General features: G+C 46.2%; 1 protein-coding gene across 1 annotated transcript in view; it reads right to left on the reverse strand.

The window, feature by feature from the left end:
* The window catches only part of LOC147897232 (NAD(P)-binding Rossmann-fold superfamily protein), a 47,210-nt gene that overhangs the window by 16,619 nt on the left and 4,853 nt on the right, over positions 1-25,738 (reverse strand). The window contains exons 3-5 of the mRNA XM_087380018.1: positions 8,573-8,671; positions 8,199-8,406; positions 223-439 (exon numbers count right to left, since the gene is read on the reverse strand). Coding sequence (XP_087236144.1) covers positions 223-439; positions 8,199-8,406; positions 8,573-8,661 — 514 coding nt within the window. The 5' untranslated portion in view covers positions 8,662-8,671. The remainder of the gene's footprint in view (positions 1-222; positions 440-8,198; positions 8,407-8,572; positions 8,672-25,738) is intronic.

Raw genomic sequence — 25,738 nt, forward strand, 5'->3', positions numbered from 1 at the left:
ACACTAAATGCCAAGGGAGGGAGCTTATGAAGTCTTCTGCATCAATTGTACCTGAGCCAGCTCTTGCAGAGCAAGCCACCTCTTTGGGTTAATTCGTTGGCGCTCAGCTTGTGTAATCATGTGACTTACTTTAAAATGTAACACACTATTTTCCACTCAGAATAAAACAAAAAGTCATTACAAGACACTAATGCTTTTGTATGAAAGAGAGGGTGAATGTACCTTTGCTTGCAGCATATAATGTGCCAGAACGAATGGCAACTACACCCGCTACTGAAGAGACAAAAATGACACTTCCATTGCCAGATGCTTTGAGAAGCGGATGGGCAAGCTGTGCATTGTGGTAAGCTGACTCAAAATTTGTTGACATCATGTGTAGGAAGTCTTCAGCTGTGTACTCAACAGTTGGTTTTCTGATATTTGTGCCAACATTGTTGACCTGAAGCAGATGCCACAAACACACGAAAAGTATAACAATAAAGAGATGAAACATTGTTGGGACTTGCAGAATGAGGAGATATGGTGAGCAAACAATAGTATTACATGTCCAACAATAAAAAGATGAAATGTTGTTGGGACTTGCAGAATGAGGAGATTTGGTGAGTAAACAATAGTATTACACATCCAAACAAATCTTTAGCATAGAAGAATCACTCACACCAATAGCCTTTGCACATTGAAAAGGCTTAATATGATGTATGCCTTGGATCCAGTACAGCCACATATCTCCTTTTGTGACAAAATGGGTAAGTGCAGAGGTAATGAGTACAAAATATTTGCAGCAAACAAGGCATAACACAACAGTTCACTAATTCCTATACTCCTTAACAAAGTGAAGTGGCAAAGAGGAAAATAGCCACCTTAATGAGGCAACCGGGTCCATGCTCGAAGACATGGGAATGCTGCACATATTTTGGTATTTACATATTGCGATGAAGGTCTTGCTCATGTGTTCATATGGGCACCCAGTATGTGTGCAATTTGTGTGTGTTTGAGAGAGTCGTGAAAAGACTGTTTGTGGAGTGTGTGAAGGAGGTCACGCGACCCTTAGGAGTCAAGACTGAGTAATGTAGGTGATGAGGTATCGAGACTGAGCTAAGAAATGATGTGGTTGGAGGTACCCTGAAGTGGGTATAAGATGATGTACTTGGTCTATGAAATGATAAGCCAATCTATTGAGCTGTCATCTCTTGCATTTACTCAAAGCCCATGTTCATCTACAACCCACCATAGCCATTGTCTTTGTCTTGCACCATGTCGATTGCTCTTGAGTACTCTATCTTTCTCCCTCTCTCCATGATGGTTTTCTACGTAGTATCAGAGCTTGGCCCTAGTGTCACAAGCTTGAGATCCCTGAGTTGCTTCCACTTCTATTTAAGATTCAATCAGTGGTTTGGTTCATTCAGCTCATCATTCAGCATTGGCTTAACTCCAACCAGCTTCCTGATGTTGAGATTAATTTGATATGAGTTTTCTTTGGGGAAAAAAAAAAGAGATGAGTTGGATGCCTTTGTAGCAAGTTTAAAATAAACTAAATTAAATACACAAAAACTCAATAAACAACTTTGGAAGGAAAAATAGAGATTCTCATAGAGAAAGAAAGTGCAAGAAAGCATATTTGTATTTCATGAAGAAAATACAAATACCATAGAGATTCCAGAAGATGAAGTTTCAAACTGGGACATGTACATGCCCAAACAGAAAACCTAGATATCTAAATCTATTTACCTAAAGCATTATCCTTGCCTATTCTAAACCTAAGCACCATTTAGATGCCTTTTCCATCGGTGTTTGCTCACTTTCTACGGATGGCCACAAGCTGAGTGTCATTAAAGAGATCTAGGAACTGTCTGTAATGCTAGCAATGCCTCAACTGGTGTTCTCCAAGGGGATTCCACTCCTCCCTATCGAAAAAAGCAAGTCATCTGGCTCAAATTAAACTCTTATAGGATCTCACATACCAACCTAGCAAAACTGGCCTTTGGGATGAGGAGATTCATAGAGCGTTGGTGCTTGTGGATCTCCCTCAGAGCCATTGTGCCTCACTTGAACTTCCTCCTCCTTCAGATTATTAGAGGACCTGGTGTGCAATAGCCTACACGTGGAGGGTGATTTTGTGGAGGTCAATTCAGCGGAGGATGATGTGCTCCTTGTGGGACTGTCTCCTCTTCTCATGCACCTAGTCTTGAGGTCGTTCACTATTCATAGTCAATTCCAAGCTGTTTGTGATATTCAAACAGCTAGCAGTAGTTTGTGGAAGTAATTGGAAATAGTTCGTGCAACACCACAAGAAACTTTGTTTCGACCCACAGCAATTATTTTCACCATCCAAAACGTTCTCAGATTTTGGAAGAGATCTACCAGTACTACACCAAGCCTGAGGCATGGAAGCTTTTAACCCCAATGCGGGCAAGATATTTGAGGCACTGGGAAGCTGGCGGTGGTATCCAACTCCAAGACCAAGCGGAGGTCCCTAATGAGTGTGATGTGCTGCTACCCGCTCCCCACTGTGCATTTGTGCAGGGATGGACACAAAAACACATAATTGCTCCTAAGTCATTTCCCACCTGCTCTGCATAAACTATGCGGTCATAGAGCATAGAGAGGCTTGTTAGCAGGATTTCCTTTATCGATTGCCGCCTTTTGCTATTGGATTTCTTCGTGGTTTTCTCATAGAGCTTTTTGAGTCTCTCCAGCTGCCAGTTCGCTTTTTAGGCTGCAAAAATATCTGTGTTTTCAAGATTGCTTGCAGTTTTACTACAAGTGCTGACAGTTTGGGCCAGCATCTAGGGTGCGAATTGAAAAATGGCAATGCTGGTTAATTGTTTGTACGTTTGGACTGGACTGGGTAGTATGTTCAGAGTTGGCAAGTTGATAGTCATGCGCCTGATTTTATGATCTTCAATTAGGGAATTGAGTTATTATAACTAGTCATGATCATCAATTATGTTCTTATGGATAATGAGATGATCAAGTATCCGACGGAATTCCATGTGGTCATTATTGACAAAGAATTTCAGTTTCAAGTTATATTATCTCAGTTCCAGAGGAGTTTCAGTTATGATATTCAGTTTTGTTTTTTTCTTGCTATGGAACATGACATGCTCAAGTACCAGCCCTCAATAAGGCAGTATTTTATGGTCATTATTGACACAGTATTTTCTTCAGGATTCTATTATTCAATAGTTTCCATTGGGAGTTATTTTATACAAGTACTCTTATGGTTTCTCATGGATTATTATGGCCAAAGCGAAGAATTTTACAGTTCATCTGTCAGTTATAAGTCCTTTTGGAAAGTTTGAGAACCTCCAAGATTAAGTCTGACCAGCATGAGTATCGGTATGGAGATTATCACTTCATTCAGAAAGATTTGAGAGGATTCTCAAAGAAAGAGGATATGGAAAGATTCTAAGAAACAGTTTTATTAAGGCTAAGTATGTCCTTTATGTTGATAAAGTTTGCCTTATGAAGATCTAACCCTTGTATGGCAATACAAGGAGAAAAGTGAACTGTTTTCTTGAACTTGTCTCAAAAAGACACCTCTCATGAATGAGAAGTCAATGAGTGTGATATGCCCAAATATTGGCCATGTGATTTATTGCTTCCTTTTTATTCAGATTTAAAGACGGAGTTGCAGCCAAAGAAGCCGAGGGGAATACAGAGCCCTTGGAAGAAGCAATCATTTCATAACTATCTCTACAAGAAGCAGTCAACTCCAAGTGAAAGGGGCATGGATTTGCCAAGAATGAAGGACATTATAAGTACTGTATGGGAAACTTCTCTGATTGTATCTACATACATTATGTTGATTCTTAGAAACGGAGATGTCGAGAGCTTTGTCATTCCAAGGAATTTGGACCAATATGATTGAAAATGGCACCAAATTGAAAGGACTCACGTGGGTTGATCATAGCAAGAGGATTATTGCATAGTAGTGGCATGGAAAATGCCTGGATGGAATAATCAATCCAGAATCAGAAAGAAGGGCCTATGGCTGCCCAGTGCTCTCAAAGAGCAAGAAACGCCAAGAAAAAAAAAGGGCCTATGGCTGCCCAGTGCTCTTAAAGAGCAGGAAATGCCAAGAAAAAGAAGGGAATATGGCTGCCCAATGCTCTTAAAGAGCAGGAAATGCCAAAGAAAAGCAAGAATCTCCACCCGGAAAGCAAGTGTTTTAGATGCAGAAAGAGGGGCGTGTGGCTGCCTAGTGCCCTAGAAGGCCAGTTGGCCAAAAGAAGCAGAGAATGCCACAAGACTGATCTAAGTCAATGATCATAAGTTACTAGATTCCAAGATCCACTTTAGGTGGAAGAGATGGAGGAGACCCTCCAACAAGAACAGACTGTGTACCACACAAAGAAGAAAAGCACCCAGAGGCAAGTTTATCTGTAGGTATCTTGCCAAGTACCAAAACTTTTAGGCAATTGATGCCAAGAGAGGAGGTATCCCCAAGCTTTACAACTATATCAAGAAGCTTTTTACTTGAGGACAACTCATTACAAGCCGAGGGGATGTCACCAATTGGTATTTCTCCCAAGAAATAAAGAAGAGTCTTTATCAGATTGACTATGGTCAAAGAAAACAGACTTTGGTTCACTAGAATAAGTTTTACTACTTTTGCTTTGCATTGGTAAAAGAGAACTGTGGGGACGCCCACAAGGGACTAGGATTAGTCCAAGAACTAGGAATGCATGCATTTCGCTAACCTTTAATGGGTTAATGTGTTGGAATTTGTTTGTGCCATGTGTAGGACCTAAGAGAGTGCAAAAAGAACCCAAGAGTGGGGAGAAAAGTATAAAAAGCAGGTCCCACAAGGCTCAAAAAATAAAGACAAGGGGGTGCCTCATTAAAAGGAGGGCCCACAAGATTAAAAGGCGCCTAAAAGCTCCAGAGCACCAAATTTAGAAGGAAAATGACTTAGCCTGGCTTTTTGTAAAAGTAGCTTTTAGAAAGCAAGCCCTAGCTTTTTGCTGGGCCTAGTCTATAGAAGAAAGGCCCCTGGCCCCCCAGATTCATTCAAGATTGTACTCAGACCTATGCTCTTTCATGATCGAGCTGTACAAAGAATTTATGTTGCAATAAAGACCTTCGTTTGGGTCCAACCCTTATTTCTAAGACCTAGTGTAGTGTCTTGTATTCTTTCTCTCTCCCAGACCCCTCTTTCTATTGTTGTGACTCACTTCCAGGCTGAGTTGCGATTCATTCCAGCATCATATCTTTGACTCTTTGACGCGTACAAGTGCCCAGAAAGAGTGCAGCTGCAGCAATCCAGTTCCCAGCCCTTCTAGAAGATCATCTACATGCTGCAATTAGGGTTTCCAGCCCTACCTGGTGCCCAGAGATGCTGCGAATTGACTCCAAAGCACCCAGACCTGCTGTGAATTGATTTCAAGGAGCCTAGCACTGCTGTAATTTGGTCTAAGGTGCCCAAGATCCTCTACAAGCTATTCCAGGGAGTAGTGCCATATTGCGATTTGTTCCAGAAGCTGTTTTGTGTGTTGCAAACTACTCAAAAGTGTCATAATAGCAGTGATTTTATTGCTAAAGTATTTTCAAGTATCTTAAGGTTTGGTTACAGCAGACCCGACCCAAGCAAGGTCAGGTGAGGTCAAATTAATGCGACCAGTCAGGTCAGGTAACCCGACCTTGTTGGGGGCCCAAACTGAGCCCCAACCCAGCCATTACCTAGGGACCATTGGCTCTTGCCTAACCTAGCCTATCAGGCCTACCTAATCCTATCCTTTCCCGAGCGGACACACCTACATAGAAGCCCTCGCTCGCTATGAGATGCCATACTTTAACAACCTCTTTGCAGCTCATGGTAAGCACAATAATTTGAAGAAGCAAGCCGATCAAGATGCAACCAAGGACCCTCCAACAGCGCGCCTACTAGATTCACCTCAGAGAGAGCACCAAATAGCTTGGAACCTCGAACCTTAAAGCCACCTCAAACAACAAATGAGATGACCTCAACTATGATTTCCCATATCTGTGTGCACTGAGTTCCTAGTGGGGTATAATGATTTGTGGAACATACCACAATCTGTATCCTCCGGTCAACGCATCACGAACAAAAACCTCGAACAACAAGCTCCAGTACACACCATGTACATAGTGTCTGCGAGGTCATGCAATGAGCTATGAACTCATCCGGTCCATAGCTCCACAGACATGCATTGCCTGCCAAACTTTCAAATGATCGGGGCCATTACCAGCCCCCACTCCCTCCCACATGTGCCTTCTCTGGTTGTGGCCCGTTGGGGAACCCAAAACTAGTGCTAGAAGGCTGGGGTAGTCTGGAGATTCTTAGCAACAACTGCCTTGGAACCACTAGATTGGGAGGAAGAGTCCAACTCTTGAGTCCTGGTCCTTAGTTTTACCTCTAGACCGACAATCTGTAGCCAGATGCCCTCTCTTATTGCATTTGTAACAGTTGATCTGCTTTATCTTGTGCACTGTCGAAAGTGCTTCACCTAACACTTGGAGTGATCTTGAGCTTCCCCTAGAAGACAAGAACTCGTTCCTTCTCAAGAAGAGCGAGCTTAGATCATCAAAGTCCAATTGACTCGTGGTGACCTGGCACCTCAACACTCAGGCAACCATGTCATATTCTGGAGGAAGCTTGGTAAGAATGAGTGCTGCCAGCTGACTTGTGGTGAGGGCAGCACCCATGGCCTGTAACTGATCATGGAGAACTTTTGCCTGCATCGAGAATGGTTGCATGGAAGTTGGAACTCCCGTTGGGGGACTCAAGGTTGTACATCTGTCCCTACAAGGTGACAGCATGCATGGCTGAATCCCTAGCATAGAGGTCCTCTAGCTTAGACCATACCTCAGGCTCTCTCAGGCGGAGAAACCTCCTTTGTGACTGTCCTAACCAAGGCTGAATGCGCCTTTTGAGTCCCGATCCGCCCAATCCTTGAGCTCCTCCTAAAACTGGTCCTCCCGGGCAGCATTCCAGTGGACAAAGCTCTTGGGGCATTCAGACTTCCGTGAACAAGCTCCTACAAACCCTTATGAAGAAACCTTCTCTTCATGTTGAGCTTCCAGTGGGAATAGTTCGTGCCATCGAGCTTATACTCCTTTCTCGTACAGGGGGGTCCCATGAAGCTATTCCAAAACCTTGTACTCCTACTGTTGGTCCTGGCACAAACAGTCCACAAAGCAGAGAGAAAGAGATGAAGAGAAGTCCTCAAAGAGAGGACCCGCTATTACAATATCAAAAGATTTCATTGCAAGACAAATAGACAGAGTAATCTATCTGACAAACTAAGAGGCAATCATAAAGTCATAAAGGGATTGCCTGAGTGACATCCGGAAAGAGTGAAACACACAGAGAAGATAGGCAATAGCAAATGTATATCCAGATCCAGAGATACAAACCACAGCCAAGGGGCTGGTTAAGTGTAAGGGAATCTGGCCCACAAGTGAGACATGGAGGGGAGGCTTTTATAGCCCCCAGCCAGCCTGTTGGGCTGGCCAGATAAACTGACCAGGTTGTCGGTCCTGGCCCGACCCATAGGTCAGCTGACCCGACCCAAGTAGGGTCAGGCTGGGTCAGATTAACGCAACCAGTCAGGTCGGTTTATGGTTGGGAGCCCAAACTGGGTCCCAACCCAACCATTACCCAGGGCCATTGGCCCCTGCCTAACTTAGCCTATCACGCCTACCTAATCCAAGCCTTTCCCGGCAGGCACACCCACATAGAAGCCCTCTCTCACTATGAGATGCGATACTTTAACAGTAGGCTGAGCCACAGAATTCGGTATTAAAATCCACATGCATAAAGATCAGCTGACAAGTCATTGCATGCCAAGTTAGATTATTTTTCCTCAAATTATTCATTATATTTTTATATCAATTTTGACAGTAAGCTACTATCTGGCTCTTTCCAATATATTGTGCAAGGCTTAAGTTCAATCCAGTAAATGTAGTATAGGTATACTAAATGAAGTTTTAGGCTAGAACCAAGTCACACGATGACTGCATGGGAGAGACTAACAATCTGTATGCTTCATACTGGGAGTTACCAGGAACCTGAATCCCAAAGAATAACAATGTGATCTAAGGACTTGACAATCTGAAAAACTGTTTATGAAATTCTTGCACAGGATTTGCTACAACAAACTGGTGTCAGAAGCAAGCTAAAAGAAATATATAAGGGCCTTGTGTAAATATGCCTACATAGTGATAAGCCATACCAGAATATTTAGCTTTCCGTTGAAACATGACGACACCCTACTGAACAACGCCTCCCTTTGCTGACGAGAAGAACAATCACAAACAGAGCCTTTAACATAGAGAGCTGCCTCTGACCACTGCTTCAAACACTTATTTAGATCTTCTTCAGAGCGTGCACATGTGTAAACACTTGCTCCAAGTCCAGCCAGCTCTTCCACGATGGCTCGTCTGCAACAAAAAAATACTAAGTATTGAAACATGAGCTGTTTTATCTTCTCCACCAAAGGTTCCACTAAACTCCTTACTCAAAAACTAGCTCAGTCATTAGAGACTGAAAAATATTCCCGAAAAAGAATCACAAACCACAACACTACTTCATGTTTTGTGTACATACCCAATACCACGCGTACCACCAGTTACGAGGGCAGTTTGACCTTTCAAGGACCATCTGGCAGAGAAAGAAGAGCCACTTTGTGTATTCATCTCTTGGTTTCTAGTAAAAGAAGTTGGATCAGAGGATGAGAAGGAGCCCCAGAAAGACTCAGCCAATGCTTATCATTTCTGTTATAAACAGTTGATGGATCCCCTTAATAGTCATTAACAAGTATTATTTTCACTCACTCCCCCATTCACAACATCCAGAAACCCAGATTCAACTTTAGAAGATTACAAATGACATTCGGACACTGTTTGGCTTTTGGTACCCACTACCACTCATGTTAACACAAGACCAAGAGCACCTTTTTTGGGAAGCTAAATAGGCCCACCTATCGCTACAAAAAACATCTTCTAAAATGACAACACTGCTAGCAACCAACTACACCATTCAAGGTTTTCTAATATTGGAATTACTGATATTAATTAAAGTTGCATCTTAACAGAGAAGAAAGAAACTGAATCTCCTTACTTTATAGCTTCTAGGTTCAGCTTAATTGTGGTACCAAGCAATGGAACCCCAAGGACTAGACATTGTTGGCGCCCTCACATATTCCATCATTGTATTATTCAAATATTATATGTTTTACATAATGTGTGATCACGTGTAATTGACTTTATATGGAGCTTTCCTTGTTGTAGGAGTCTACACAACCAGTGTCACCATTGTAACCTCACAATGGTCTCGCTTAATGAAGCAAAAGTGATAAATCTACATGCTTTATATTGCTGAGGGTATTGCAAGTGAGGCTGTGGGGATGACAAATAACATCAACGTAAAGATATAAGATCAAAGAAATAGGGTGGACTGTTACAAAACTAGGAATGTGGTGACATTACCCTTGGCTGGGTGTCTGAGTTAGGAAACCAGAGTTAGCACTAGCCCAATGTCCTAACTGTACTAGATGTCCCAAGTGGACTAGTACATCAATAGCCAATAGAAATTGACCACAGGGCATGGGGGTGGCAAGATAATGGGTTCCAAAAGCCCATTGGTCTTATCACAATGCCAACTTAATATGTGGAAGTGGCCCTACATAAGGATATGTGGGCTCTAGACCATGGTGTAAGTATGTTGTGAAGTAGACACGGAAGTAAAAATTAGGAAACGATACAATAAATGTAGCACCAGGGCTTCTAGTTCGTGTGCCTCTATTGATGACTGCTAAGGCTGGGTGACAATGCGAGTCTCCTACATAGTGAGTACCTGAGCGATTCAAGTGAGCAGCTCACATTGGTATCAGAGTTTTCTATCTAAGCCTGAGAAAGGCCCATCTATGTGATCTTGCACTTGCAGAAGCGTGGTTGTGACATGCATGCTCGGTGAATTTGGTCGATGATGTCATCATGTCAGCGCTAAATGCAGCATAGTACACCAATTGTCAGGTCAAGTTATCAACGCTCCAATTTGCTGATGTGTATTGCACCTATTGTCGTAGATGCATGATGCCTGTTGTTGCTCATAGCGATTTGTACATGCTGCTACTCTCAACACATGGCTGCAATCAGGTACTTGTGTTGGTTGGCTGGCCACGTAGAGTTACTTAGAACAGTAGATTTCATGATAGGGCCCATTTTTCAGATAGCATGTACCAAAGTGGGGGGCAATGCAAGCCCCAAAAATGTGTGCCCAGAAGCTTAGAGATCAATGGCAATCGATACTTGATCATTGAATGAAGCAAAAGGACTCACCCCATCACACCCCCTACTACTCCTACAGCTCCCCGCCTAGCCCTTTGCGGCATCTGTGGGCAGACTCCAGGCCTTGTACAGTTGGATATCACAGCCCTGTCAAACGAGTCCCAAGATGGGCTACTAGAATAAAATCATTCACCCAACATTCTCAGCAAGTACTATCCCATGTTCATCAGATCGAAGCCTTACAATTGGGGATAACTTTTCTTGAAAATAAGAAAGTTAAGCAAGGAGCTCCATTACACACAAGCATGCAAGACCAAAAAAACTCCTTTTTAGATTTCCTTCACACTTCCTTCTTATGCAGCGATCCTGGCCGTAGCTTCACATGTCACCCCAAATAACGTTTCACTTATTTAATATAAGCATTTCTCCATTTCTTTGTTGAAAACAAATGTGTTTTAGGTACAGCCATCCTATGAGTAGGAATGGCACATCTTACGCAAACTCCAGCTCTCTATTTGTATGAACCTCTCAATAAACCTATCTCAAATACTCAGTCTCAAAAGGTCGCTCACAAATATTCATAAAGTACCCTTCTCCATGATTTGTTTCATAATTGTACCCACAAAGATCTCATCCCCATATATATACCTTTGTAAGACTAGAATATATCTAATCGTACAAATTCAGATTTTTGTTGCTCTAAAGTCCAAAATTCTACAATGAAATAAAAGAGAAAACGAAAGAGAAGAGAAATGAGCAAACAAAAAAAAAAGGGAAACAAAAGGTTGACATACCTAAAAAGCAAAAGAACTGAGAAATAACTCTCGAACTGGTTGAGCCAAGAAATCAACACTAGGGGTTCGGTCTTACCATCATACCGAAGTAAACCTCATCTCACATATTCTAAAAGAGCAGTCACACAACTAATGGAATCGGAACAGCAAACAAAGACTTATTGCTTTACATAGAAAGGAGAGATTTACAAGGTATGGGCAAGTGCATGGGTACATGGTAATACGAGCTTGCATAAACACATCCGTAGGCTGAATCACCCTTTTATCTATTGATGCTTTTTTTCCACATGGAACCACTAGAAATTGGTAACAATATAATAACCTATATTTTCTTTTCACATGGAACCACCAGAAATTGATAACAACATAATGGCCCAATATCAGACGCACAAAATGTTAGAGAACACAACATAGGGTATGCACAGTGGAAGACTAACGCCAAAGTGGAGTTATAGAGTCAAGGAACTCACACAGTGGTATATTCAAATCCAAAACTTCTTTCCTTGATGTGTATTATGCATAGATGTGCAAATAATAATTAGACAATGCTCAAAAGAAGATGTGGAACCAGAAAAATATATTTCCGTCCAATGTGGACACAATGCAAAAGCAACCCTCTATCAACGGAGTGTTGACTAGATGTGGACCCCTGTACATACACAAAGCTGTTCTTCTCCTTCCTTGGCACGTCCCAAACACTTGGCTTGCGTGCTCTCCTAGAGCTTGAGTTGGCCTCGTAAGTGTGCCCCGCAATCACACCTTCCAGCTGATCCTCCTAGACAGCCCCTTGTAAGGCAGTGCTTGCTATGGAACCTTGACCTTGCTGCTCTGAATTGAGGCACAAGTTTCCCCGTTTGATCCAATCTTCCTTGCTGCTCTGAAGGCAGCTGATGGTGAAGACGCATGTGCTCCTTGATCCCTGCAGTCAACCGCCTCTCTTTGCTCCACAAGGTGCTCCTTGATAAGACCCCTGACGCAAGCTGCTTGCTCCACAAACTGCACACAATGGATAGAGAATGAACCTTTGAAGGCTTCCTTCTATAGGCTTTCCAGCCCCAAACCCACAGACTGGAACAGCCTACCCATTGGTCTGTCGGACCCAAGCTGGTCTGCTGCATTTACAGAACTGACTGGCCGCATGGCAGCCTGCCACTAGCCTAGGCATTTTACTGCTCTGCCCCGGGTGTTATCCAGCTCTCCACGCAAATCAGTCGCCCTAGAGCTCCTTCTATTCTGCCTGGTTTCTGGACCTGTTCCAGCCTTGCTGCACATTGTACAGCTCCATACAGCCTCCTCCGTACTGCTCCAAACACAGGCACCAAGCTTTCATACAACTTCTGCTTGATCCCAGGCTGTTGACAACCTGCTCCAGGGCACCAGATCTGCAACAACCTAGGTTGATGCCACGTGGATATTCTGTACAGCTTCCACCCACCATGATCTTTCCAGGCCACCTGTTCCAGGCCAGCAGACTGTGGAGTACTGCCCCGAGATGCCGATGCATGCCATGTGGCTATTCCATACAAAGACAGACCTCCAAGACAACTCCAAACTGCCAGGTACTTCTTTGATTGTGTTGCCCACATGGCAGCCCCTGTGATGCCCACGTGGCAGCCCTGTTTGCTTTGTTTGCTTGCTGCCCACATGGCAGCCCATGTGCTGTCCATGTGGCAGCCTAGCTTTTACTGTTAGTCCTGTCCATGTGTATCATGGGCATCCACAGCCGCAGCCCATGGCATGCTACCTACAAGTTGTAGTGCCATCAAACATCGCCAGGAAGCCCTAGAAGACAGAACAGGTCAAAAAATGTAGAGTTGACTTTTTTTGTCAAAGGTCAATGAGCTGACTTTTTGGATGACGTTGCTTTTTGACTGACCTGGTCACCGTTCGGTGTTGACCAGCCGACCAGGTCGGTCAATCTGACCTAAAAGCCTATATAAGGCCAACCATTTGGCCTCATTCTTCATCCACCTCTCAGAGCTTCTAGCCTCAGCAAGCAACAGCCTTTGGGACCAGGATCAGGACAGGAGAAGTCTACAGCAGCCCAGCAGCCCCTTCCAACCCTTCTTCAGTTAGTCCTCGGCCCGGTTCAGTCTGGGACAGCAGCCTTTAGTTCTCTTTTGTAGTGAGCGTTCTCCCTCCATACAGTACTTGTTCTCTACAGTTGTATTCAGCCCTCTAGGCCAATCATTGCTCACTTATTATTTTCCCCCTTGGGAGGCCCACTATATTCTCTCCCTCTGATTCTCACATTCACTTCCACAGTATCACTTGTGTTTTGAGTGCATCATTCTTTCAGTTCAGGTAATATTGAGCAGAAGAAAGAGTGAGTCAATCTGTCTCCCGCTACATTGGTATCAGAGCTTTAGTTTTTGTTCCTTAGATAGGGAAGGTCAGTTTAGGTACATCCCCCATTGTTTATGGTTCAGACAAGATCCGGTAAGGACACCATGAGCGCTAGTGAACAGTCCAAAACAGGAGGGGAGAAGGGATCAAGTTCCAACCCCTAACCACCACGTAATCCTGCAGACATTTCCATGTCTGCCATGACAGCCATGTTGTAGGCTATGATGCAGATGTAGTAACAACAGTCCGAGGCTCTCTTCAAGCACATCACCCAGCTTCAGGAAATATGGGAAGATCATGAGCAGGCTGCCAGAGAGCGCTAGCTTGAGAGGCAAAAGAAGAACGTGATCGAGAGGCTCCAGAAGCCGAGCAAGAAGGTCGGGAAGCAAAAGAAGAACATGATCGGGAGGCTCGAGAAGCCAAGGAACTCCGGTACCGCGAGGCTCAAGAGGCCAAGGAGTTCCGAGAACGTACCGCTCGAGAAGAGAAGGAAGAACAGGACCGCCAACTCCTCATTTCTCTACTCCGACCAACAGGGGGAAAGCTCAACTTCACATGGTATGATGGTAAGCAGGAACTCTTAGTGTTGACTTCGTGGCTCATTCAGTTTGAAAGTTATTTTTCAGTGATGCCTATGAACGACAACGAGCGGTGCATTCTAGCATCCATGCACCTAATAGGCGAGGCGGTACCTTGGTGGCTCAAGTAGCAGAAGGACCACTATGATGCATACGAGGAGGCACCTCTTTACATCTGGACTGAATTCGTTAAAGATCTCTTAACACAGTTCCTGCCACCCCAGTACTTGGACAGGGTCCAGAGTCAGTTCTATGAGCTACGCCAGGGAGATACCGAGTCAGTGAATCATTATGCCAACAATTCATGTAGGTGTTATACAGTTGCAGCTGGAGGATATTCAAAAGCTGAGCAAAGAAAAATGCATGGAGGGCAGAGGCTTTAAAATTCAGCTGCTGAGCTCCCCGTCCTGCTGCTCCCTGCTGCCCTCCGTCCTGCATGCCTCTCCCCTCCCTCCCAGCCCTTCCCTTCCCTTCCCCTCCCTCCTCCTCTCCCTGCCAGCCCCTCTTCCCGGGCTGCTGCCCCCTCTCCCGCTCCCTTTCCTCCCTCTCCCTCTGCTGTCCACCCTCCCGCTCCCCTCCCTCCCTCCCTTGCTGCCTTCCTCTCCCTCCCTACCCCCGCTACCCTCCCTCCCTACCCCCGCTACCTTTCCCTACCCCGCTACCTCTCCCTCCCTACCCCCACTACCTCTCCCTACCCCACTACCTCCCCCTCCCTACCCCGCTACCTCTCCCTCCCTACCCCGCTTCTTCTCTCCCTACCCCGCTACCTCTCCCTCCCTACCCCGCTCCCTTCCCCTCTACTTGCTGCTCTCTCTGCCTCTCCCTACCCCCTCGCTGCACCTCCCTCCTTACCCCCTGCTCCCCCTACCCGCCCCTCCTTCCCTACCCCGCTGCCCTCTCCCCTCCTCTCCCTACCCCCCCGCTGCCCCTCCTTCCCCTGCTCCTTCTACCCTGCTCCCCCTACCCCGCCTCCCTTCCCCTCCCCCACCCTACCTTCTGCCCCTCCCTCTGCCCCTTTCTCAGCCTCTACATCACCTCCTCCCTCCCCCCCCTCTTCATCCCCTGACGGAACAAGAGAGAGATTTTCTCTCTCTGGCAACAGGTTGTCGGACGGACAGAGCATCCTTGTGTTCGTGTCGGCCCTTCCACCTTGATTGACGAATGGGTTCCCATTCAACCAATCCTCGACCACTTCTACCGGCCACAAAAACAGTTACCTTTTCAAAAGACGCGCTTCAGTAGCTCAAGATAGACTCAGAGCAGGAGTATGCCACCTCACTCTTTGCTCGCATCCACAATTCCCACCCCTCCAGGTTATAGGCTAGGGATTGGATGCTTTCCGCTTTACCTGGAGACCTCACAGGGCACCTCACCGATGGTCGTCTACTCGGACAAGGGTTCTTCCAGGTGGTATTTGATTCTCCAGAGTCAGCAGGTTCAGTACTCAGGGCTAGTCCTTTGGCATTGAGCTCCAAGAGGATCTTTTTGACATCCTTCACTTTGGGTTTCGATCCAGTAGAGGAAGATAGCAGGGTTACCTCACTTTTCATCAGGTTCCCCGGCCTTCCTCAGGTCTACCATCGACTCTTACCGTCCATAGGAGCTACTTTTGGGTTGGTCACAGAGATCCCCGCCCTCCCTGGCATGCCCTCTTCAGCTGCAGAGGCTGTCAGATCGGATAGGGTGCCACGAGTCAGGGTCATCATCTTTTCAGCGACCAGATGGTTCCTTTTTTCGACAGAGAGTTGAGGTTGCTTGGAGACAGAATCAGTGCATGGTTTGCAGAACCCTTGGGCACTTCGCCAGAGATTGCCCAAGGAAGAAGAAAAGGCCCAAACGGTTTATTCCACCTTCTCGTCCTACTTCTACATGCGCTACAGGAGCCCCCCCTTCTCGCCCAAGACCTTCAGGACCAGCCCCTAGACCTGGACCCTCTTCTTCAGTGCGCACAGTACGATCAGTACCCGTTGGATGCCTAAGAGGGTTGCTGACACTCCGCCACCTATACGAGGCACCTCGGACCATTCTCAGTTACAAGCAGGTGATATTCTTGCAGGCGTAGATGTGGTTGCCCCAGTCCCCCCACCTACTCATCAAGAGGGGCAACCCATTTCTTCAGGTCCTATCACTGATGTTCCTAATCAGCCCTCTCCCTCTGTTAGTCACACTTCACCTCTTGATAGAGGTAAGGGGGGTTTTTCTCCTGCTCCCTCAGGTGCAGGGATTCTTCACACTCCTATGCCAGTTCCTGCCTAGAGGAACTCTTTTGCGGTACTGGCTGATTTGGTAGAGTTTGAGACAGAGGAGGAATTTATACCCTCTAGCCTAGGGGAGCCAATTATTGGGATTCCGTTGGACAGGGTTTCCCCCTCTACTGGAGTGGGTTTTCTTTCACCAGTTGATTTCCCTTCGCTTGACAGGAGGACTCTTTCACAGGAGAGGATTTTCTCCACCACCAGGTCGGGTATGACCTTTCACCCGGCCTCCCCCTCCCGTCGATGAGGATTGTTAGTTGGAACGTTCAAGGCGGTATACCTCATCGCCGCCGTAGGCAGTTGATTCGTAACTAACTCCATCCAGGTGTTTCAGGTGGCCCCATTGATATCCTTATGCTCCAAGAGCATAAGCTGGATGGTAGAGACTATGCCAAGTCATGTAAGCTTCTTTCTGGCCATACTTTTTGGTCACCTGCCTTGGGCACCAAGGGAGGTATTTGCATTTCTATCTCTTCTTCGATGCTCCCCTTGGTCATTGGACACGGAGTCATAGTCCCCTCCAGAGCACAGTGGCTTATTTTGATGATTGGTGGACGTAAGGTTGGCTTCCTTAACCTTTATGCACCCAACTTGAGAGGGGATCGTGTCCTCCTTTGGAAGGAGCTGCTCTCTTGGTCACGTATTGCAGATTCTTGGATTATTGGGGGCAATTTCAACATGGTTGAAATGCCTTCAGACAAAAGAGGGGGTAGGGAAGGTGGCATTCACTCCTTGGAGAGAGCAGCATGGGATGCCTTTCTTTTTCAGTTCAGTGGCAGAGATATTTGGTATGATGATTCTTTTCACACTCAGCCACAGTCTCTTCTGTTTTCTTGGTCGAACAAGAGAGTAAGGATGCCTGTCCACGCACAGATTGACAAATTTTATGTGGATGATTGGGCACTGGACAGAGGTGAGACAGTATGCATCAGCGCAAGGGTGTCCACTTCAAATCATTTTCCGGTTGTTCTGGTGGTTTCAGAGCCTCGGGCGAGAGGCCGCTCTGCCAGTGTCAGGATTCCAGTTGCCTTCTACACAGAGGAAAGCCTCACAGAGGCAGTGATATGGATTTGGGATTCTCACCTGCAGGGTGGACAGCCATCCCCGTCAGATGTGGCTGCAGCCCTCACTAATATTAGCATCTTTTATCAATCTGTTGCTAGTATTAGGAGAGATGAGATTCGCAGGAGAGAGATTGCCATTCGACAGCAGCTGGCAGCTCTTCAGAGAGAGGAGCAGAAACGGCCTACAGATGCTTGGATTTAGGAGCGCCTTGCTGTAGCAAGAGCTCATCAGCAGACACTTTTAGATCAGAGAGTAGAGTATGCCTTTCACGCCAAAGAGTCCTTCTAGACGCAGATCAGAAGTAGAGTCAACAAACAGTTCTTCTCTACTCTCGGCCCTAGACATAGTAGAGAGAGTGTTTCACAACTTGTTGACTCAGACGGGATACTTCAAACACATCCAGATGCCGTCATGCAGATTGCTTCATATTACTATGCCTCCGTTCTGACAGCAGATCCTGATTCACATGCCAGAGATGATGCTAGACAGGTTATTTGGCAGCATATTCCTATGTTGGTGGATAGAGGTATGAGAGCCTCACTTGATGCATGATTCACCAACATAGAGTTCACGACTGCTCTTACTGCCTATTATTATTTTTTGGGATCAGATTGGGGATTACATCACCTCAGCCCTACAGGGCGTTTGGGACTCAGGTGAGATGCCAGACTCACTCTCGGAGGGTCTCATTCATCTTATCCCAAAAGGAGGTTGCAGAAATTTAGTGTCTCAGTGAAGACCGATCACCTTACTAGGCACTTTGTATAAGATCTTGGCAAAAGCCATCAGCCTGCGATTGCAGCCCATCCTGCCAAATCTTATACATGATACACAGACATGCTTTGTCCATGGCAAAAGCATTTTTGATAACATATTCTCATTTTGGGAGGCTTCTGAGTGGGCTATGCATGAGGGCCATAGACTGGCAATTCTACTGCTGCATTTCGAAAAAGCATATGACAGGGTAGATTGGGGTTTTCTAGAGGGAACCCTTCTTCATTTTGGATTTTCAGATTTGTGGATTAGAGGGGTTTCTGCTCTGCCCATAGCCAGGTCTTATTTGTGGCTGAAGCTATGAGCCTCTATATTAGAGCTCAAGCTGATATTTTTGGGCTCAGACTTCCATTGAGACAGGAAGAGAAGTTGCTGGACAGTGAGCTGGCAGATGACACGGCTATTTTTTTGGATGCCACTCCACAAACACTCACCTCTTTCAAGACAGCCTTGGATTTATTTTGCATTGCAGCAGGGGCTCACATTAACTCGAACAAATCCAATGGTTTCTAGATTAGTGATGAGGACACTCCAGATTGGGGTGCTGATATTGTATTTACTTGGATTCAAAGGGGTGTCTCAATCAGGTATCTTGGATGCCAGGTTGGGGTGGGCATTTCTCCAGCACAGCAGTTCGCTCCCATGTTGGAGAGCATCAGGATGAAACTCCTATTTTGGAGTTCGGCCAAACTTGACCTTGCATCCAGGTGGTGGTTGTAAACCAGGTACTGTTGGCTACAGCCTGGTTTGTTTGCTCTTGTTGGTGCCGATCTACAAGCACTATCACTCAACTCAAGAGACCTATCAGGAATTTTTTGTGGAGTGCATTAGAAGGCACTTCAGATGTGATAGCCAGAATGGCTTGGGAGACTCTTATTCTACCCACTAAGGAAGGGGGCCTCAATATTATTGATCCAGACTTGCAGTGTAGAGCCTTGCTCTGCAAGATGGTGGTCAAAGGTTTGATGCCTGGTCAGGAGTCTTGGAAGGATTTTTTCTTACGCACTATACAGACATGCACACCTTCTCAGGGAGGAGATTGGATGGACAGCCCTAGATGGATCTTTATGTCAACCCGTCTCAAATCTCCACCCTTACTGTGATTTGTATCAGGTTTTCTTTCAGTCTCATAGACCCATCGGTCTTCCAAAGACTCTAATAAAATTTCTTTCTTTCTTTCTTTCTCATGGCTACCATTTTGAAAGCTTGGGACAGCATCAGAAGTACTCTTCGGAGAGTTCCACCCTCCTCTCGTGAAGAAATTGACAGGCAGCCCGTCATGTGGAATGATTGCATATAGATGAGCATGGTAGATCACTGGGCATGTCACATTATATGCAGCGGTCTGGATGGGAGTTGGGACTTGCATCCACGGTGGGTGCTTGGAAAGCTTTCAGGATGCTTCCAGAGGATCAGAGAGCTCGTTCAGTTAGTCACCTCAGAGGAAGTGCAGCTAGGACGCAGCAGATAGATGCAGCCATACCAGTGGAGTGGATGGATACATATCATTTGCCTATTTCTGAGTCCACTTGGTTGGGGGCTTTTTCGAGGACAGGTATCCCTCTGCAGGTTATAGCCTTGCAGGATGCACATGAGGATACCCTTGTCTTTCAGGTTCATGCAGAAGGCAGACTCCACAGATCTTCAGAGGACATTCCTTTGGAGGCTCCTTTTCAGCCTGTCAGGATTGCAGGATACATGGAGATGGGTAGAGACTCACAGTGGTATCTTGATCCAGACCCCGTTCTCCTGGCTATTGGATCTTGGAGGCTTTGGCTGTATGGAGGTTCCCCTATTAGATCCTTGCAGTGGGATCCAGGGGAATGGGAGTGGATAGTTGCACGGCACCGAGAGAAGAGCATCCCCTTCTTTCGTTACACAATCAGAAATGCTAGGAGATTCCAGCTCAGTTGTAGAGGCTGGAGGCCCTCTAGAGCTCCTCATTACGTTATTCATATGGCTTACTATTCATGGAGGGATTGCAGTGAACCTGTGGAGATCCAGGTTCGGGGCTGACCCTACTTGTCCTCGATGCCACTTAGCAGTTGAGTCAGTGCAGCACTGCCTTTGGGAGTGCACTCAGGCGAGGATGGTTTGGAAGGGTGTTGCTAGGATACTTTGCACTTTTCATAGAGCACCCTTCCGCAGTCGTACTATTCCGTACACTCATCTGCAGGTCCTGTACATTCCGTACAGTTTAGCCCTTTCTGTACTCTGAGGACCTTCAGTGTGCTCACAAGCACACATTTGCACTCAAAGTGCATTTTCAGCTTGCAGTTGGGACATTGGATGTGTTCATTTGCACATCATTTGCAGATTTGGGGTTTTTGCAGGGGAATTGCAATTTTGGTCAAAATTTGAGGCTATTGGGAAATTTGCCCTCTTTTGATTGCACTTTCCCTGTGGAAATTGGGGCTTCTGCAAACAATTGCAAAATTTGGGGGTTTCGGTCAATTTGCCCTCTTTCAGGTGCAATTTCTTGCAAAATGGGCTTTTGCCTTTTGGATGCAATTTGGTAGTGGACAAACAATTTGGGACTGTTGCAGGCAGTTTTGGACTCATTTTGAGTGACATTTCAGACATTGGCAATTTTTGCAGTGTTATTTGAGCAATTTTTGGGGCATTTGCGGAGCATTCTGGTGCATTCACGCCTTTGATAGGCTGTGACAGCAAGCTGTCAATTTGGGCAAATTTTTGCAAACTTTGGTTGAGCATCTTTGATCCGAAGAAGGGATTTCACTTGTCAGGTTTGCTGCAATTTTTGTTTTGTCTGGCAGATATGGCTCAGAACAATCCCAATGAGGTTTTTGGTGTCCTCACACAGGAGGATAAGTTGGATGGCACCAACTACTCCTTATGGAGTTTTATGGTTCGCAACATCTTAGTTGGCAAACATCTATGGGATTATGTCAACGGAGATAAGACAAGGCAAGAGACTGTGGTTGCACCTGTCACTCCTCCTCAGCAAGGTGGAGGCAGGGGTAGAGGTCAAGGTGCAAGACAAGTGATAGGTGCAGCAGCTGCTGCCTTGGTGGCTCCCACACAAGAACAGAAAAGGTGAGATTCACGTGATGCACAAGCTCTTTCAGTCATTTCTCTTTCTGTCAAAAGGTGTATCATTCCTCACATTCAGTCATGCAAGACCTCGAAGGCAACTTGGGATATTTTAGAGAGCATGTTTGCAGCCAGAAATGATGCCCGGGTCTCTTTTCTGAAGAGAGCTATCTCACACAGAGATGAATGAGAGTGATTCCATGAATGCTCACCTCATCAAGCTTCAGAATTTGAGAGAACAAATGCTGAATATAGATGAGATCATTCCTAATTCAGAGATGAATACCACCACTCTGAATTCTCTTCCTGAGTCATATCTCGTTTATCATACCTCGCTGAATTTGTCATTGAATGGGGGGTGCCAATCCTCTCTCTTTTCACGAGTTGGTAGGACTCTTGTTACAGGAAGAGCGAACCAGGAAGAACATGGCCACATGGGCTGGTGAGCATGCCATGCTTTCAAAATTCAGGCCCAAAGGATAAGGGCAGCAAAAGCAACATGCAAATTAGCCTACACATCAGCATAAAGCTGATTCCGGACAGCCCTCTCACAAGGCTAAAGGTGATGTAGAGAAGCCAAAGAGGAAGGGTATTTGCCACTACTGCAAGAAGCCAGGTCACTACATTGATGAATGCAAGAAGAGAATAGCAAAGGAGAAGAAAAAGGATTCGGGTATGGCTGTCTCAGAGGCATCAGCCCCTAATGCACATCAAGGAGCAGATGTTACAGCCAACTTTGTGGAAGAGGATTATGCCTTTTTGTCTTGCATTTCAGATTTTCAAGTGGCTGGTCCAAATACTACAGCCACTCTTGACGATGACTCTTATGCTTTACTAACTTGCAGCCATGACTCTTCGAAGGATGCATGCGCTTTCAGTGTCAATGAGACATTGAACACGTGGTATTTTGATAGTGGTGCATCCAAGCACATCACTTCCAAGATGAGTCTTTTTGCATCTCTCCATGCACCACCCGCTAGGAAGAGGGTGACTTATGCAAACAATTCTTCTTATTCAGTGTGTGGAGTAGGTGATATTATACTTACCTCCACGGATGGCACAGATTTCAAAATTTATGATGTTCTTTATGTACTTGGTATAAAGAAGAATTTACTTTCATTGTCCTCCCTCAATCGACGAGAATTTCAAGTTATATTTGATGATGCTAAGTGTGCAGTCCGAGACAGAAAATGATTATGCTTTGATGTTGTCTGGCACATTGTATCGGCGTCTTTTTCAGCTTGATGTTTATGAGAAAAGATCTGATCTTGCACTTGCAGTAGACACTCCCACTGCTGCCATGCAGAATGCAAAGTTATAGCATGCCAGATATGGGCACATGAGCTATGGCAGCTTGATGACACTTCAAAAGGATGCTATGGTTGATGCATTGCCTCCTTTGGAGTTACCTCCTCCTCATGCATGTGAAGGATATAGAGAAACGATAGAGAAACCATACGGTTTGCAGTAGAGCGATCAGAAAATAGACAATACTCAGATACAACTGAAGAACGGAACTCAGAAAACATAGTGCTTGTTGGTAATATGAAAAACTGAATACAAGAACCTCAAGCCGTCGTGTCTGAAGGACCGTGGCTGAGGTGAATCAGAAAGATGATTCCATGTAGAGAGACAGTAGGAAAGATAGCAGCAGAGGGAGCGTAACGCAGTCCTCCATGTAGCTCAATGATGACGAGGATGATGGGAGCTGGAGCTGCCCTAGGAAATGGCTGAAACCAGCATGCTCTGAGGAAGGAACCTTCAGGCTATCTGGAATAGCAATATGTTGAAGAAAAGGAGCTGATCTGGGGCAGAAGGAGCTGATCTGTAGCAGAGGAGCAGAAGGGGACAGATCTGGAGTAGGATGGGACAGATCTGGAGCAGAAGGAGCTGATCTGGAGAAGAGGAGCAGAAGGAGACAGATCTGGAGTAGGATGTGACAGATCTGGAGCAGAAGGAGCTGAGCTGAAGTAGAGGAGCAGAAGGAGACAGATCTGGAGTAGGATGGGACAGATCTGGAGCAGAAGGAGCTGAGCTGCAGTAGAGGAGCAGATATGAGCAGAGGAGCAGAAGTTGGGACAGATCTGGAGGAGAGGATGGAGCAGCCAGGAGGCAGGAAGGAGAGGCAAAAGAGGAGGCAGCAGAGGAGGCAGAAGTGGAGAGGAGAGGTAGATGGAGCAGGCGCCCCTGCAGCAAAAGATGGAGGAGATGAGGAGCAGCTGCAGGTCCTGTCCTGTCACAGGAAGTGTGAGGGCAGAGGCCTTTTATAGGCCAGACCTAGCTGGTCGGCCAGCTGGTCGGTGGGCCTGCCAGCTGGTCGGTTGGGCCTGCCAGCTGGTCGGTGGGCCTGCCAGCTGGTCGGCCAGATCTGGTCGGCCAGACCAGCTAGACTTTCTGGCCATTTGTTTGGCTGAGAGAGCTGGCCTTTTGGCTGGCCTGTGAGCTATTTGATTGGCCCGTAAATTGGGGATTGCTCAGTTGCTGAATACCCCCTCTCAATTGCCAATTTTGAGGGGCAAACATTGTATGCTTGGAGCTTCGTGTAGGGATGTCGATGGTGGTGCTGGCTATCCTTGTGAAATGCCCAATAGAAGATCACAAGAGGAGTGCCCTTGCAAGGGAATTGTTCACTTCCTCAAGTGCCGTAGTTACACGTATGATACCAGATAGAAATAAGAACACTGTGAAGCTAGAGAGAATAAGCCACCCCCTCTCACCGCCGAAAAGGTGGAGGAAAGTGCAAAGGGAAAGAACAAATTTGTCGTAGCAGTACTGATAATCCAAAGAGGTCGGAGCTGAACAGTGAGCCAGTGTGTGTCCAATCTTGGACCTCGGGAGAGAGGAGTCTATCCTCGCCTCCATGCAGGTAGAAGATTCGAAGACACATGTGAACAGAAAGGGTCCCGCCTAGGGAGAACTTGGAGATCCTGGAAGTCGATGCTGATGGAGGTAGAGGTGAAGTGTCATGGCCCCCTCTTTCGAAGGAATGGGGAGTGTCAAGCCAGAAACCTAGAAAAGGAGGGAGGGATGGTAGTAGAAGATGGAGGTAAGAAAGGGAGGGAGGGATGGCAGTAGAAGATGGAGTTCTGAAAGGGAGGGAGGGATGGGAGTAGAAGATGGAGGTAAGAAAGGGAGGGAGGGATGGCAGTAGAAGATGGAGTTCTGAAAGGTAGGGAGGGATGGGAGTAGAAGATGGAGTTCTCTCCCTTAGTGCGCAGCGGAATGAAGAGGAAACTGATATGTTCATAGGAGTGATGCTCCCTGTACCTATGGCCTCCAGGAAGAAGTAGGATCTTTAGATCACCTGAGATCTGGGGTCTTTAGATCACCATGGCTCTGATACCATATAGAGAAACGATAGAGAAACCATACGGTTTGCAGTAGAGCGATCAGAAAATAGACAATACTCAGATACAACTGAAGAACGGAACTCAAAAAACATAGTGCCTGTTGGTAATATGAAAAACTGAATACAAGAACCTCAAGCCGTCGTGTCTGAAGGACCGTGGCTGAGGTGAATCAGAAAGATGATTCCATGTAGAGAGACAGTAGGAAAGATAGCAGCAGAGGGAGCGTAACGCAGTCCTCCATGTAGCTCAATGATGACGAGGATGATGGGAGCTGGAGCTGCCCTAGGAAATGGCTGAAACCAGCATGCTCTGAGGAAGGAACCTTCAGGCTATCTGGAATAGCAATATGTTGAAGAAAAGGAGCTGATCTGGGGCAAAAGGAGCTGATCTGTAGCAGAGGAGCAGAAGGGGACAGATCTGGAGTAGGATGGGACAGATCTGGAGCAGAAGGAGCTGATCTGGAGAAGAGGAGCAGAAGGAGACAGATCTGGAGTAGGATGGGACAGATCTGGAGCAGAAGGAGCTGAGCTGAAGTAGAGGAGCAGAAGGAGACAGATCTGGAGTAGGATGGGACAGATCTGGAGCAGAAGGAGCTGAGCTGCAGTATAGGAGCAGATCTGAGCAGAGGAGCAGAAGTTGGGACAGATCTGGAGGAGAGGATGGAGCAGCCAGGAGGCAGGAAGGAGAGGCAAAAGAGGAGGCAGCAGAGGAGGCAGAAGTGGAGAGGAGAGGTAGATGGAGCAGGCGCGCCTGCAGCAAAAGATGGAGGAGATGAGGAGCAGCTGCAGGTCCTGTCCTGTCACAGGAAGTGTGAGGGCAGAGGCCTTTTATAGGCCAGACCTAGCTGGTCGGCCAGCTGGTCGGTGGGCCTGCCAGCTGGTCGGCCAGCTGGTCAGTTGGGCCTGCCAGCTGGTCGGTGGGCCTGCCATCTGGTCGGCCAGACCAGCTAGACTTTCTGGCCATTTGTTTGGCTGAGAGAGCTGGCCTTTTGGCTGGCCTGTGAGCTATTTGATTGGCCCGTAAATTGGGGATTGCTCAGTTGCTGAATAATGCATCCTCGGTAAGATGCATAGATTTCTCTTTAAAAAGGATGGTGCAGTACAAGCTGTCCGGAAATTATAGCTCATACATAGTGATGTCTGTGGTCCTATGAGGACACCTGCTTTTGGTGGTTATCTGTATTATGTCACATTTATAGATGACTACACAAATTACACTTGGGTCTATGGCTTGAAGATGTGTTTATGCATTTCAAACACTTTGTCGCC

This window comes from Dipteris shenzhenensis, chromosome 10 (genome assembly GCF_047967505.1).
Source record: "Dipteris shenzhenensis isolate YYH24624 ecotype China chromosome 10, Dip_SZ_1.0, whole genome shotgun sequence".
Classification (NCBI taxonomy): domain Eukaryota; kingdom Viridiplantae; phylum Streptophyta; class Polypodiopsida; order Gleicheniales; family Dipteridaceae; genus Dipteris; species Dipteris shenzhenensis.